General features: G+C 42.6%; 1 protein-coding gene across 1 annotated transcript in view; it reads left to right on the forward strand.

The window, feature by feature from the left end:
* SCRN1 (secernin 1) overlaps positions 1-16910 on the forward strand; it is a 69728-nt gene that overhangs the window by 14302 nt on the left and 38516 nt on the right. Inside the window, exon 2 of the mRNA XM_006019589.1 lies at positions 10945-11104. Coding sequence (XP_006019651.1) covers positions 10946-11104 — 159 coding nt within the window. The 5' untranslated portion in view covers position 10945. The remainder of the gene's footprint in view (positions 1-10944; positions 11105-16910) is intronic.

Consider the following 16910-nt stretch of genomic DNA (forward strand, 5'->3'; position numbering starts at 1 on the left):
GAGCCTATAAGGATGCTGCAGGTTTTTCCTCCCAAGGTGGAGAACCTTGCATTTTTCGGCGTTAAACACCATCAGGTTCTCATCTACCCATTTCCTGTGCTTGTCAAGGTCAGCCTGGATCACCCTCCTGTCCTCAGGTGTGGATGCTTTACCTCAAAGTTTGATATCATCAGCAAACTTGGCCAGTCCGCTTCTGACTCCAGTGTCCACATCATTAATGAAGATGTTGAACAATTTAGGTCCAAGGACAGAGCCTTGAAGGACTCCACTGGTCACAGGGCACCATGACGATTGATTTCCATCAACCACCACCCTCTGGGTCCAACCACAGAGCCAATTCCCCAGCCAGCAGATCATGGTGGACCTGAGGCCGCAGTTAGCCAGTTTTGCCAAGAGGTGATCATGGGGTACCAAATCAAAGGCTTTTTTAAAGTCAAGATATATGACATCAATCTCCTCTCCCTTGCCCAGGCTATAGGTCACCTGGTCATAAAAAGAATGGTCAAGCAAGACCTACCCACAACAAACCCATGCTGGCTATCCCTCAAGATATTGCCATCGGACAGTTCATTAAGAATGACCTCTTTTTGATAATCTTTGCTAAGACCTTCCCTGGGATAGAGGTCAGGCTGATGGGCCTGTAGTTTGCCGGATCCACTTTCCTCCCTTTCTTGAAGATAGGCACCACATTGGCCTTCTTCCAGTCTTCAGGCACTACACCAGAGCGCCAGGAGTTCTCGAAGATCCGTGCCAGGGGCTGAGCTATGATGCTAGCCAGCTCCTTGAGTACCCTGGGGTGCAGATTGTCAGGGCCGGCTGACTTGAAGGTGTCCAGCCTCTCAAGGTGTTCCTTCACGAAGTCAGCATTGATGGAGGGCGAGGAATCTCCCTCATTCAGGCCTCCCTGTCCTGTGATGGGCAGGAGTGTCCCGTGGGGCTGGTGAAAGACCCACGCAAAGTACCCATTTAGTAAGCTGGCTTTTTCCTGGCTATCAATCATCAGTTGTCCCATCTGGTTTAGCAGGGGTCCAATGTTGCCCTTGCTTTTCCTCCAGCTCCCCGCATATTTAAAAAGGGACTTTTTATTATGCTTGATCCTAGTAGCCAGTTGGAGTTCTGTCGCAGCCTTGGCTTTCCTGGTTTGCTCCCTGCAGGTCCGGATCAGTGTGGAAAATTCCTCCTTGAAGGTGGTTCATCAGTATGGTAGGTAGTGCCTCTTATTCTCCTGTTTAGCCTGTTGGCAGACAATTGTGAAATGTAATAAAAGGTAAAGGCACCTTATGTCAGAGGAAACTATGACTTTCAGATTTTTTTTAAACTAATAGTGGACATGGATGTAGAACTTTGATGTATTTTAAGCTGCTGAATTAAAATGCTTACTGTACTTTGGGGGGGAGGGGAATTCATTTCCTATTAGTTGTTTCCCCTTGCCCCAGAAGAACGTTATCCTCAAATAAAACCTTTGTTTCGGCAACCTGTACCTGAGATTTACGAAAAGGAAGTAACATGAAATGAAACTGTCCAACAGAGAGTTAAACACTTAAAAAACCTTAAGTTCTATTAACTCCTGTGATGCAACAGATTTTGGTGGGGACCTCCTAAATATTTATATAAGAAGTTGGAGTTTTCCAAATACATTCTTTTTTTGTGAACAATAAAGTAGTAATCCTGAAAGTGTACAAAATATTATTCCTGCTATACAGCAATGATGTAAGGTTTTTATTAATGTAGTGATTCTCAACCATGGTGCCATAGCACCCTGGGGTGCCTTGATCCTTTCAAGGGTGCCACAGAGTGTCTCACAATATTAGCACTGTTAGGTGTGTAACCATGACTCACAAGAGTAAACCCAGAGATTTTAAATAGGAATCCTGAGTGTTAAAAGAATTCTGACCTGTTGTGGTCTTCCTGGGTTCTTTGCAACAGAAGAATTAGTGTATTAGCTTTCACTGTCTTTTTCACTACAGAAGAGTAAGGGGTGCTGTGAGTCCTAAAATGATTGAGAACCACTGATCGAATCCATAGATGGATAAGTAGTAAGATGACTTTTTAAATTTCTGTGCATGACCTTGATAATACAGTTTCTGGAATACTCTTTACAGTTTTGAAAATACTCTACATATGAAAAGCATTTTAAAAGAATGTTGAGGATTTGGAAAAAGAATCATAAATACGATTTGAAGCCCAGGGAGAAATCCTTACAGTGGGTGCATCTACATGTGCAATTATCATATAACAATAAACTACAGTACAGTTTGAGCTGGAGGTTATTGTTCCTGCACGCAGCGTTTACACATCTGCCTGGGACCACAGCACATCGAGCCAGGGTGTAGCAGACAGCTGGCAGGAGGTCCAGGGTGGTCAGCCCACTGCCCAGGGCTGCTCCATCTCAGCTCAGTATGCTGCAGAGGGGCTGGCTGGGTCTTGAGGGTGCTCCAGCGTGGAGCTACCCAGCAGGCAGCCCCCACACTGTAGCACCCTCATGCCCCAGCCAGCCTCAGTCATCATCTATGTGTGCATTTTGGTGCCCATAACTACTCCACTAGGATAGTACTTGTCCTAGATGTACTATTCTACAGCAGAGTTAGTTAATTAACTGTGCTGTAATATGGGTGCACATGTTGACAATGACACTTCACTGCAGAATTAGTCAGCTCTGCAGTAAAGTGCACATGTAGATATACCCAGTTTAAAGGTTAAATAGCTCGATTTCTCTTCAGGAGAAAGAGGTTACTTAGAGCATACCTCCTTTAAAAAGAAAAAAAAAATACTAAAGAGCTGTTTAACCTATGGAGAAGCATAAAAACAACTAGTGTCTGGAAGCTGAACCAGCTACCTTGCATTTAAAAAAAGTTGTAATATTTTAACAAAGAGGGCCATCCGTGTGAATAAATTAGTGGTGGATTCTTATTCTTATCTTCAGATCAAGACTGGATAGGTTTGGGATTTAATGGAAGAGTAACTGGGTAAAGTCTAATGACCTGCACTATAAAGGAGATGACGCTAGATCAGGGGTGGCCTGTGAAGAGACTGGACCTGACCTGCACAAGCTCAGGGAATCAGTAGCACACTTCTGTCACAGAGGCAGAGGAGGATATCTCCAGCATCCTAGCACCTTCAGTTTATTCTTTCTGTTGTAGCAGAGGCAGTATGTACTAGGTCTTAATGCATGACTACTTACCTATTTCCCCATGCAACATCTGCTGACCACCAGGGGTGCGGGGCTGCAGCAGGTGTTGCTTCATAAGCAGTGGCCCATGGTGACAAAAGGTTGCTCTAGATTTTAGCTCCAAGTTGTAGCAACTCTTAAAAAATTTTGCGGTTTTCACTTGTATCTTTAAATATAGTTGTCTATTAAAGAGATTTCCTCTTTTCTCCATTCCCTCTTCCTCTTCACAATTTAAAGAAACTTCCCACTGAGAATGTGAACAGAAGATGTTTTTCAGCTTAAGGTGTTGTTTTTTTTTAATGTTGAAGTGCTAAAAAATTCTCTGTATGAAGAGTGAATATGCTGAAGGTGTAATACATATCCTGCATGACACTGCAATCTGCATCACTGTCACAGCACAAGTTGGAATAGGAAACATGAACATCACATACATACTTAAAAAGCTACATCTAAATAAATCTTTTATGAAATTGTCGCTACCTAACCCCCCCCCCCCACACACACACACACACACACACAGCCTCATATATAATGGTAGCCTTGTTCTAAATATATCACTAAGAACTTAACTCTACATGGGCAAATGCAATCAAGTCTAATTATGAGTCCCTTCTTACAACTTGGAACTGGTAAGACTACCAATATGAAAAATGAACCTGAACTAAAACATTCTAAACCCTTTATAGCTGGTATATAAGATTTATAATCTCTAAACTTGTCATCCATATTTGTCTTGATATAGTTTTAAGGTAGTCTAGGTGGTGTTATAGGATTAAGACTGTTTGCCTGGTGCATGAAAACTCTCTAATGCAATGTAACTGGTGTTTCACAGAGGGATGTAGAGCTTCAAGTCTTTCTGCAACCAAGTGCTTAGTATCAAATTAAATAGTTTAGTTCATAATGGTAATTTAATACAATTTAGATCCAATTTGACAGTTTTTAAACCAAATTCCTTGGTTTAAAGGAAGGAACATACTGGAAGAATAAAGGAACACATTAATCAAAGCTACTTTACAGGCATAAATTAAACAGATTGCCATGGCAACTAGATGGTGTCAACTAAATAAAGTCAGCGGCACACACAATCAAGTTCATTAAATACTTAATTTTTATGAAGCTGTACTTGAGAGAGAGTGGAAAAAAATATGTAATTGCTAGGGTGACATCTCACAGGTAATAACAGGAGAGCCAGAGATGGTTTTCTCTCATCCTTGTGTCTGTGTTCTGAGGTACTTCAACTCATGATTCTATCAATCACTTTCATAACTTATCTGGACCTACTTAATTCTTCACCTGAAAAGCATGGTGAAAGTAAAAAAAATAGAGTAGGGTCAGAGTCTGTTTCTACCTGTAGCTCTATTGTTTTTGCATTTAACCCATTTAAGAATATAGCCAGTAATATCCAGTTGGGGATAAGTTGCCATTGTCTAACTTGCAGCGGCACAATGCTTGTATTTCATGGTATTGCCTATGCTTAATGTACAAAAGATAGTACTTTCTATTGGGTGGGGGTAGGAAACCTGTTTCAGCTGAACATTTGTGCTAAGAATAATTAGGACAACTTTGAGTTGGTAGTGTCATATAGAGGGGCATGCCTAGAGTTTTCATATGTATCCCCCTGCATAAATCTGCCCATGTTGGAGCAGCATACAGTTGTTGATGAAAGTGGACTTCTTGCACTAATAGTTAATACAAGTAGAGGCTATAGTGCTAAAGCATACTTTAGTTAAAAAAAAAAAAAAAAAAAAAAATTATAGTAAGGCGTTCTTCACAATCTGTTTGTGATAACCCGCATTTATGTGCTAGGGTCTCATCAAAGAGTAGTGCTAGGATCTCATCCTCAAAGAGTAGTTCTTCCCCCTCTTCTCCTCCATAATTCCCCCACAAATGATGGTCCCTGTTTGGAGGAACTACCAACCTAAGCATGGCAGGTGAAGTGGAGTTCAGAGGAATAATAAAAGGTCTATTTATATAATATCAACTTGATTCTTGGAAGTAGCATGGTAAAGATGCAGGAAGTAGGGACCTTGCTGATAAGTGCAAGGAGGATGCACTATGCCTAAGAGTGTGCATAAAGGTGACTAGTGAAAACCTAGTAAGAGTGGCTGAGAGAAATGTCAGAGGATGAAGAGGCACCAAACCTTACTGAAGGTGAAACAGGGATGTAGATTAGGTGAAATTTGATACTGGGTAGAAAGCCAATGGAAAGGTCCAGAGAAAGGAGTTCTGTGATCAGGGAAGATGACTCAACAGCACTACTTGAAACAAAACAGACAGGGCTGTATTTGAAAAACTGCATTGTGTACGGTCTCTTTTTTTTTTTTCCTTTCTCCTCGAAATGAGCCACATAATAGTCTAGGCAAAATGCCTTCCTAATAAGTGTGCGGGCCGGGAGTGATCTGGGGCCCTTTTTTCGCGCCGCGGGCTGTGGCCAGCAGCCTGGACACGCTGGGTCGGAGAAAGCAGGCGACACGCTAGAATTAGGCAAGGACGCGTAATGGTTGATTCAAGATTGTTTACTTACACCGTAGATGGTCGCGGTGTAGGCTGGACAGTTTCCCAGGTACAGCTCCGCTTAAATCCTCGTTTGAGGACTCAGACAAAACTCTCACTCACACGGAGTTGTCGAGGCTCCGTGAATCCTTTTTTTGTGCACAGGGAGAGGGATACATCGAGGATTGCGCTCGGCGACGGGGAGAGGCTAGAGGCTGATCAGACCTCTGTTGCCTTCTTGAAATACGCTGGGTCCAATAGGCTCCGCAGCACTTGGAGATCTTCACAAGACGTGAAGTCTCCTCCTCCTGATGTTCGTGGAGTCCTCCAACTTGGGTGGAAACCACTCAAGCTTTTTATACGGCTAGCAAGCCAATCACTAGCCGCCATGTGGGAATAATTTAGAACTGGCCAATAGTGGGGCACAAATTTAAATACAAATGGCGGGAACTCCTTGCAACGTGCATTTCTGTGCTGCAAAGAAGAAATGCACCCTGCAAAGAAAGCTTCAAATTGGCGGGAAAATAATTCAGTGGTGCCAAAGCACACAAAACAAAAATCACACCCTTGGGTTGTGACAATAAGCTGTTTGCAATCCCATGTGCATGTATAAACAAAAGTTTAGTACTGATCTCCAGTATTTCTGTAGAAGGAAAAAAAATAGACATTGGAACAGGGGTCAGCAGCGTTTTTGGGCAGAGTGCCAAAAAGACCCACAACCTTGACTTGTAAGATGTTGGCATGTCAGGGGTAGATGGCAGAGGAGCTGTGAGGGGGCCCAATTCTTGTTGTGGCAGCACAGCCCCGGCTCGTTCCCCACCATGTGCCCCAAGATACGCGTGCACCCACTGCCTGCAAAGAGCTGGGCCGGGGCTGCATGGACCTCAGCGCAGCTGCTTGCAACTTCCTGGCTGCCTGCCACATCTAGCCCAGGCTTTGGGCAGGCCCCTTCCACCTGCCACAGAGCCCAGGCTGCTTGCAGCAGGCAGTAGGAAGCTGCAAGCAGCTGCACTGCCATTCATGGAGCCCTGGCCCAGGTCATTGCTGGTGGTGGGTGCACGTGTGCCTTGAAGCAGATGGTGAGGAAGAGACCAAGACTGCACTGCCAAAACAAACATCAGGCCCCTCATAGCTCTCCTGCCATTTGCCCTGAGGTGCACGTGCCAAGCAAAATGCCTTTGCTTGCCATACTCTGGCACACATGCTGGGGGTTGCTTACTCCTGTATTAGAACTTCCACCAGTTCTGCCAACCAGCTTTAAAAAAAAAAAAAAATCTCTTGATATGGGTAATAATCTCTACCTGCAGTGTACTTCATGAAATAGAACTCTGTACACTTCCATACTGAACTCCAGCAGTGGGAGAGAAGCCCAAATTGCTTGAAAAGAAGCTAAGAGCACCATATCTTCTTACTCTAATGGGGTTGTCGGAAGCTAAAGTGATGGTTTATTTTGCACATTAGGTTACACAGCAGACATGTGAGCATACAGTAATTTGAACTTAGCTTATCCAGCTGTTTTCTTCAATGTAGGGCACCCCTAACCATAAAGGTTTTAGTGTAGATGTTAGCACTAAAAACTGCATTTGGCACAGTGAAGGATAGTGGGGGAAAAAATACCATGGTGTATTCCAGAAGGAAATAAGCACCTCTTGGAACAAATGAACTCTGACCCAATATAGGATCTGTGTATATGACACAGGACAAGCACTAACAGTACAGACAACTTTGCTGACAGGGGCCTTAGTGTTTCTGAGTATCTTCTTGAGATGTACAGTATATCTGTCACTTAGTAGCATGTAGTATGTAGACATAAATTTTAGAAAGCATGAGTCCTAACTTTCAGTGTCACAGTATTGAAACGCAACATCTTGGAGACATGACAGTATCTAGAACAGTAATTCTCAACCATTTTGGACTTGAGGCACCCCTCATTGGACTCAAGGTGCTCCTCCATAACTTTTGTTAACTTCGTGGCACCCAATTTAAAAAACTAATTTTATAGATTACAATGCTTACTTCCTTGCAGAAGGGTTTAGCAGTGGGAATGGGGGATCATCCAGGCAGGGACAAGCTTGAGCCTGAGCTTATCTGGTTATTTTTAGTTAGTTCTCTCCTAGCACATTTATCTCCTCACACCTCATGGCACCCCAAGATACCCCAGCACCCTGGTTAAGAATCACTGATCTAGGAAGAATTTAAAAATCTCTGCCTGCAAACTAGTAAACTGTCAATTGAGTTTCTGGCCTTCCAGAGCTGCCTAGCATGCTTCAGAAAGCTGGGGTGGTATTTGATCTCTGGAGAGTAGCTGGGGGAAGAACTCTCTAAGGCCCCCTCGACCATTGGCGACGCGTAGGGGGTGTACGCGGGTGCACATGTACCCCCTGAGATTGGCTGTGCACCCCTTGGAAGCGCCAGCTGCAAAAGAAGAAGTGCACTTCCGGTTTTGCTGCTGGCTTGGTGATTGGACACTGGGGGACCCCCCTCCCGCCTTCAGCAATTTGGTGCCCCACCAGATTTGGGAGGCATCAGTTGCCTATGTCATTTACACATGACGGGCATTGTGTAGTTAGCTATTTAATTGGGCAGTTTAACTGAAACCCACTACACGTGCAAAATACCTATCATGCCATAAACTCCAACCAGTTATAAAGTTAGACCTTGAAAATGTGTACTTACTTCATAGCTAGTTGGTATCCAGCTTTAGTTTGCATGTTTAGCAGAGACTCCCCTGTGGCTGGGAGCCCTGTCAGTTGATTGGGCTCCCAACCGCAGGAGTGCACCATTCCCAGCTGGGGCTCTCAGCCTCAGCAACTGCTGACTCTGGGTCCCAGCACTGCCAGATGACTGCCATGACCCAGAGTCTTGCAGCTTCTGACTCTGGGTTCTGGCACCCTACCACCCCCACAGGTGTGCAGAGCCCCTGGGGATGGGAGACTGGGGCTCCCAGCTGCAGGAGCATGCTTCTTGCTGGAGCAGGGGGAGCATGGGATCAGGTTCCCCCTGCACTAGCAGTAAGTTGCAATGGGATCTAAATGTGCAATCCCACAATCGCTGCTCCTGCCAGGCAGGTGTAGCATGACAGGAGGTGCGATTGTGTGGATTGCACATTTGGGGTTCCTATACGCATGCAGGGAGGCTGCTCCAATGTGCTGTAATTACAGTGCGTTGGAGCCGACTTGATTAATTGAGTCTGCTGGAGCGTGGTAATTACTGTGTTCCAGCAGACTCCACTGTCAAGTGCATCAGCATCCCCATGCTGAAAAATAGTGGTGGGGGCACTTTGAACTAGCTTTAGTTAATGAGCTTTAGTTAAAGTGCTCCCACTGCCATTTTTCAGCGGGGGGACGCTGATACACATGATGCTCCAGGTGCTTAAGTTAACACAGCTCTCAGAGCTGCACTAATTAAGGCGCCCTCCCCCCCACCTCCTGGGGCACATCTATAACCCTTGGATCCCATTGCACTTTACCTGCATGTGTAGAAGGGCCCCAAGAGATCTACAGGCCACCTGTAACTCTTGGAGTGGGGATAGAGTAGGGAGGGTGCCATAGCAGACCAACAATAAACTTGAAGCACTGCTTGCTGGTTTGGGGGTGGGGCAGGGTGTTCTTCTTCCCCTCTCACCTTCCCCCAGTGGTACAGCTCTAGCTCTTAGGCATGTTAGAAAAATCAGTTTTACTGACTTTGACATTCTTCTTCATAACAGTAAATCACTGAACAATAACATCTTTTTTTTTTCTGTAGAATATCACTTAAAATATAGAGTATAACTGAACTAGGCAAAAAAAAAAAAAATACTTGCTGTATTGTAATCTTTGTATTCTGGTCACTTACTAATTTTGCTGCCTCTACATGGTGAAGATGGGCCATAAGCCTTGAATCAGGGCCTTGTCTTCAAACCTGCCTGTAAAACGCCCAATATTAAAAAATATTGGAACCCAAGAGGAAAACTCTTAGTGTTTGTATATGGATATCTGATTTTCTCCAGGGACTAGAATGGCAGTTGGAATTTCATTTAATGTTGTAAGCTTGAAATAATTAGAAGTAGCCTCCAAAATGTGTACTTAATAAAAAGAATGCACTTCTTTTTTAAATGTTTCTCTTCAAGGCTTAACTTGTAAAACATCAATGATACAAGCTGTTCATCTAGTCAGTCAATGACTAAAGGCAGTTTTGATCAAATTATTAAAATTAAAACAGACTTTAATTTCTACTACTTTTTAAGCTATCTTGCCATGGGAAAGCACCCCAATAGTAGTGGTATCTATTAAAGTATGGAAGTTCACATATGCTTTTAAAGATTTTTTTTTTTTTTTGACAAACGCTGCTTTTCATCAAGAAGCACATGACATACATTCCTGACTCCTGACATTAATGCAAGTTCTCCATTTTTATATGCAAGGGGAAGAGAAGTTTGTACTTGAAGATGACCATGACATTTGCTTGGAGGGAACGGTCCTCAAGCAATCTGTTTATGCAAGGGTGTGTTTAAGCTTTTACAAATATGAGAACTTAATCAGTTAACAGGCAGTATGACCATTTGAACCCTTGTATATCCTGGCACAGATACTTGAAATATCCAGACTAGGCTTTACAAACACACAAGCTGGTAATCAATTAACCTGAGGTAAAAACAAATATATACATACCACCATCTTTGATTGCTTAGCAAGTGTTATTGTAACGTCTCTCTCTTGGTTTAGGTAGCAGAGGCTGCCCAGTAACTTAACTGCAACTTGTGCCTTCAAATATAATTGGAACCAGGACAGAAATACCATTATTCCACATTAAGAATTTCACAGATGCTCTCTCTTTTTCTTTCCCCCTAAAACCGCACTGGAGAAATGAGCTAGAGTATTTTAAATTCTTCCACATCTCTGTGCTACAGTACAGTGCTTGTCTGAGCGAGCACAACAGGGGAACATGCTACCGAACAACTCCAATACAGAAATACTTCCCTTCCATGAAGACTAACTGCTCTCATTCTCAAGGCACCGTTGTTTTTGCTTTTCCTTTGTTTCTTCTGCCTCTGCCTTCCCAATTTGGTTAGTAGCTGCTTTAATTAAGTCCACTGTAACTTCATTGTATTTATTGAACCCCAAGTAAGGCTAAGTTGAACTGACCTGTTTCTTTCACTTTAATTGCACTCTTCACTGGATGACTGAAAAGGGAGTAAGTGGTGATACTGGAATATATTTTTGCTCCTCGGTTGTAACCACATATTAAATATTTGAATATTAGCTAAAATATTAATCTTATATCTTCTTTTCTTTGTTTTTTAGGATGGCTGCAGCTCCTCCCAGTTATTGCTTTGTTGCATTTCCTCCATGCACTAAAGATGGTCTTGTTGTATTTGGAAAAAATTCTACACGGCCTAGAGATGAAGTACAGGAAGTAGTCTATTTTGCTGCTGCTACTCATGATCCAGAAAGCAAGGTTGAGGTAAGGGGCTTTTAATTATGGTGGTAGTGAATATCATTTGAGCTTTGTCCCTTGCTTCCCTGTCAGACCTTGGAGTGGTCATCATTCTTCCTTCTGCACAAATCTTTGAGGTCGAGGGAGACTGAACAATGATTCATTCTTTGCCCTTCCTTCAAGACAAGCTTGGGAGGAGACAGTGGGAACACACTTTAGAGTCTTACTCAGAGAGAGATTAGTCTGAGTTTAAGTTGAGGGTCATCTTTGGGCTGCCTTTTTCCCAGTAGACAGAATGACACTTTTGCATCCCAGCTTCTTGTACAAGACCCAAAGGCTAATACTTCAAGGTTCTGTTTCAAGGTAAAAACTTTCCTAATAAGGGCAAACCAACAAACTTTTTATTATTCCTTTCATGATGCTATTAATCATGTTCATTGCAACTGAGTCCAAGGACTAATCAAAAATAGGGCCTTACTGTGCCAGGCACTGTGTAGCTGGCAGCCTTTATACCAAAGAGTTTACAATCTTAAATAGACAAGATACCTATGTGAGAGGGAAGGCATAATAACATACAAGGGATAGTGTGGTGGCAGTAACTAGCATGTTAATTTAATGTGAAGATTTTGTGTGAGGGGAGGGGAGAGGTTAGTTAAGAGGGAAAGAATTAAATGGAAAGGAAAATGAAGGGAATTTGAGGCAAGGAAGATGGAGGGAAAAATGGGAGAGTACAGATGAAGTGAACAGGCTGAGAAAGGGAGGAGGAGTGGTTGGAGCTAACAGCCAGCTGGCGCAGGACAAAGTCCTACCATTTTCACTGGACCATCTTGGAAAATCTGTTTTAGCTGCCTCCCAAAGACTGACTGGAGTCTTTGGATGGCTCCGGTATGTTCTGTGGGTTAGGCATGACCCAATGATTTAGGGTTGAGAGTTAAAAGCAACCCAGGATTTGTGGTTTATTTGCAGGAGGCACAGGCATGTGCTCACAAACCAGAAGGTAAGAACCAAAATTGGGAGCAAAACTTCAAATGTATTTGACAATATGCAGACTGAGCAGCCTAAAGTCAGTCGAAACAGATGGGCTCTGCTGATTTGTAGTTTAGTTTCTTTAAGGTAGGAAGAAAGGAGTGGTTTCAGTGTTCCCCTCCTTCCCTGATAGTGTCCCCATAACTTTTGTGGGGTGAGCTGCTGTCCTCTTGCCTTCTTCTTCAAGTACTGGTCCTCTTCCTTCAGACCTTAAAAGATTTAAGGGTTAGTGATATTCTTGTCTGGATCGGTTAACAAATCCTTATTTATTTATTTATTTTTAAGTTGCTACAAACTTCTAGCACTTACATGTTGTTTATCATTGAAGTACTGATTTTTGCACTAGGGAAGAGCTTACTCTATTTTTACAGTAGTTCAAGGCTTGCTTAAACTTTTAATATTAAACCATTGGTGCAATGCAAAATATTCTGCGAATAATCAGATAACTTTATTTGGACAGGTTGAGTTCAAGTTTTAAAAGTTATGTATTTATTTTAATGGGTAACAGGTTGGAAGGTGTTGCTCTATCAAGTCAAATTGTGCAAAAGCAACTCTGCTACAGTCAAAAACAGGTTAGCATTTTATACCTATAGAGCAAGGGTAGCCAACCTGCAATGAGTGCCACAAGTGGCATGGGCAGCCTCTCTGTGGCATGTGGCAAATTAGAGATGGGGCAGGGAGCTCATGTTCAGATGCAGAAATCAGTGGAGATTGGGCAGAGGAAGGGGATCAGAGTGGCACTCATGGGGGAAGGGAGGGCAAATTTTTTGGTGCATCTAAAAAGGTATCCCCCTCTAGGGTTGAAAAATTAGACTTAAATTCTACATGGCTACAAGGGAAACTGACTCTGATGTCTTATCCAGTGCAGAACTCATCACCGCTACCAGCCTGGTGTAGAGCAAGCACAACTGAACAGTAGGAACCGAGCCTTGGCATGAATTGATTTGGAGTATATACAAAATAAAAATTCTCCATTACACTATGGAATAGCATCTACTATGGTCGATTACTGCAGCTTCCTTACTTTATATCACTGAATTACTAACTTTGTAATATTTCTGATAAGTGTTTGTCACTCATTATTTTAGCCCATTATGTCTTTGTGGAACTGTATAGGCATTGCCTGTTCACCAGTCATAGGCCTGTCATTACGTACATCTTTGTTAAACTTTTCTCAGTGCAAATATAGACTGACTTGCTGGCCTGTTTTGAAGCATAAAACTTTGTTTTACATTTTGGAAAACAAATAATTACAACATAAGAGTTCAGCCACATCTGTTCCACAGCAGGGTTGGGGGGGCATTGCCCTGCTGATATCTAGAAAACTCCAGTATTGGAAAAGGAATTGCCTTTTGGAATATCCTTAATTCCCTGGCCATTCCCAAAGCCTCTTTAAGAAAACCTCTTTTAAGAAGATGTGAAGAGTAATGCATTGCGTTTGAAAGTTTGTCTAAGGCTATGTACAGGCGTTAGCATTTCTACTGTGACAAAAGCTAGCAGTAGAAATGATAAGCAGACGTGTTCTCTCAATTTCTCTCAGGGAAGTATGCCCCTTTTGGGGGAGAGATCTTCCAGGTGTCAACGTGGAAGATCTTTGCAAGACCTTCTCTCATAAGTGTAAACACACATGCTCCCCTCTTAGCCTGACCCATGAGGGCTAGAGACATTCAAACAGCCTGAGCCTGAATTGATTCAGTCTTTGCAGATTAGTCTAACCTGGCTAGGCTAAATCAGTTTGTAACCCATACAGACGTCCCAGAAATGCAGGCATATGCCTGCGGTGGCTCAGGCTAGAAGCCGGGAGGTGCTAGAGCAGCCCTCCCTCCCTTCTGAGGGGAGCATGGTCAGGCCCTGGCAGGACACTGCTTAGGGAGGGGTCCCCTCCCACTTGATAACAGAGCATTTATCAGCTGTTATCAGCATTTAACACCCCATCAGAAAACAAAAGCCATGCTCACTGTAAGCTGTTCTTAAACAGCTTTGTACGAAGGAGGGAATGCAGGGACATTACCAGTTGAGCTGTTAAAGCCCTAAACAGACACTGCCTTATCTGCCTTACACAGCATTAGCTAGCATACCACGTGCTGGCTACAGTTCGTGCTGTGGGAGAAACTGGGAAGGGATCTCTGCTTAAGCAGTGAGTTGGGGGGCCATCCCTGCTGTGAAGCAGAGAACCTCGCCTGGCCCTGAGAGCATACTGGGATGCTGGGGGTATCCGGTTTATCTTACACCAGCAAAAGGTCTTAGACAGACATTGCATAAACCAGTTTGAACCAAATTAGTTAAGTCTGACACTACATTCAACAAGGTTTATCTCAAACCGGTTCCAGCCATTTTCAGATTGGTTTATGTGCACTGACCATCTGTTCTGTTACAGGTTTAAACCAGTTTCTGATCACTTAAACTGGTTTATGTGTAATGTCTGTCCCTAAAGCTAGAGACTGCTCCCTGCACTTACCCTGATCAGGCAAATGGGTGGATGGCTTTGCCCTGCTGCTCCTGTTCCCTTTGGGCTGGTCTGGGAGGGGGTGGGAGCAGCAGAGCAATGCCCCCTACCCATTCCCTTGATTGGGGGTCTCATAGTCTGAGGAGTGGGCCACGCTGTTCAGCCAGCTCGATTCCCAGTGCCCCAGAGCAGAGTGGGAAAGCAGCCGCTTCTTACCTCCCCAGCCTGTTCCCTAGAATGGTGTCCTAGCCTGGGGAAGGCACAGAAAGCAAGGGAGGGATAGAGGCTTCAGGCTAAATGCCTGTATGCTTCCTCTCCCAGAAAAAAAATTCCACCAGTGGAAATCTCTCAGAAGTGAATTCCTGTTTCTGGCTTCGGTCTATCCCAACCATGCAGTTGATGTAATGAAAAATATTGGCCTCTTATAATGAAAAAGCTTTTCCTCTTTAAAATGATCTTGTTAGCAGTCAAATGGATGGAAGGTGAGAGTGCAAGTCTGGTATTTTGTTTTGTTTTAAGTGTTTGAACACCATACTGGTATCTTAACTTTTTGCTGTCATGCAAACCAGATTTCATTAAATCAAAAATAATCCCTCCATTGCAGTTCCAGGTACTCCAGCTATGTAGTGTGAATATGACTGGAAATTAATTTGGCTTTGGATTTCTGCTAATTAGCTGCACTGTGTGCATATCTTACAGCACAGGAGCCTGTATAGAATGCATATTGCTGTTTGTGGTAGTAACTGCACACTTGCAGCTCTGCTCTGTCTGCACACACATTGTTAATTGGATTGGACAGTAATTCCCTATATATTGTCAAATTATATCCCTAAAAGTGAGAGAGATGTGAAGTGACAGTTGAAAATCAAATGCTCCAGATATTTAAAGTAGCAGTCATGCAAAAGTAAACTTGCATCTTAAGCACGTTCATAGACCTGTCAAGTCAATAGTTGATGGAAAAAAATGTTAAAAGAAAGCTTATGATAACACTGGTCTGTCTCAGAATGGTGTTAGATTCCATAAGACATCTAGAACTGCCAAAAGCATTCTTTGCTTATTTTTGCTGTAGCTCTGGTCTCTCCATAATTTTTATAGAGTTTTATGAACCACATAGGATTGGAGCAAGCTGTGCAAGATTTTTAGATATGCAGTCTTATTATGGAAGTCTTCTAAACTATTAATATTTCATGATATATTATATTTTTTGTATATAGCTCAACCTGAGCTCATGTATTTGGAACACTTGCCTTGAATAGTTTAAGGTCTGAATTCCTACACTTGTGAATCCTAGTCCTGCACTGATTGAGTCTAGAAATAGTGGTTAAATTTATTTATTTATTTTGCATTCTTACTTTGTAACTGAATGTAGACTCCTGGCTAGCTAGCTCCTGGCATTGGTACAGATGTGCCCAAACAAGGATCAGGGTACTTTCAGCACATGAAACAAATCATTTTAAAATTAGAACTCAGTTCTTAAAAATGATACAATCCATTTTAGCTAGCTCATCAAAACTACCTCTTCTCCCTCTTTGCCATGTCAGCAGGTTTCCAAAACACTGAACAATGGGGCTCTTTATTAAGAGTGTAATGTCTGTGGGTACATATCTGTGATAACATTCTTGAAAGCCCCTTTTTTTTTTTTTTTTTTTTTTGCGTTTTATTAATGTGACTACTGGCTAATAGTATGGTACTCTAAACTTAGCTGATATAATTGGTGTGCTTTTCTTATTTGTTTGAGAAGCCTAAGTACGTGTGCAGAAAAATAAGCTCAGTAAAGCAGGAACAGGGGCCTTTATGTTGTTTTAAAACTCCCAGGAAAATGCTATTTTTGGCTCTGGACTTGCATCTAACCTTTCCACTAATTGACAAGATTATTATTATTTTTTTTTAATATCTAAAATTCTTGAGTCGGGTCTCCTTTTTATGAACAATTTCTATTATTGGTGGTTCTCAAGAAACTTTGCAGCCTGTCAGGTCATGAGGATTGATCCTAAAATGCCCCTAGGGTAAGGAGGTTTTTAAGTAAAAAATAAAAATAAATAAATAAATAAAATAAATAAAAAAAATATATATAAAAATAAAAAATAGAGAGATGTATCCAGTTGGGTCTGCCTGGAGTCCTGTACCTAAGTACCAGCATGCTAATGAGGGTTCCCTAGTACCTTTTTAGTCAACTATTGTTGCCTTGGTTATTCTCCAGAGTTTGAAAAATGTTATAAATGCTACTTGATCCCAAACTTTAGTGTGTGTGTGTGTGTGTGTGTGTGTGTGTGTGTTCTTGTTTTTTTGTTTTTTAACCTGCTGCTGCCTTTCTCCTCAGCCCTCTCTTTCCCCCCCCCCCCCCCAACACCCCCCCTTTTT

Source organism: Alligator sinensis, unplaced genomic scaffold, assembly GCF_000455745.1.
Source record: "Alligator sinensis unplaced genomic scaffold, ASM45574v1 scaffold29_1, whole genome shotgun sequence".
NCBI classification, from domain to species: Eukaryota; Metazoa; Chordata; order Crocodylia; family Alligatoridae; genus Alligator; species Alligator sinensis.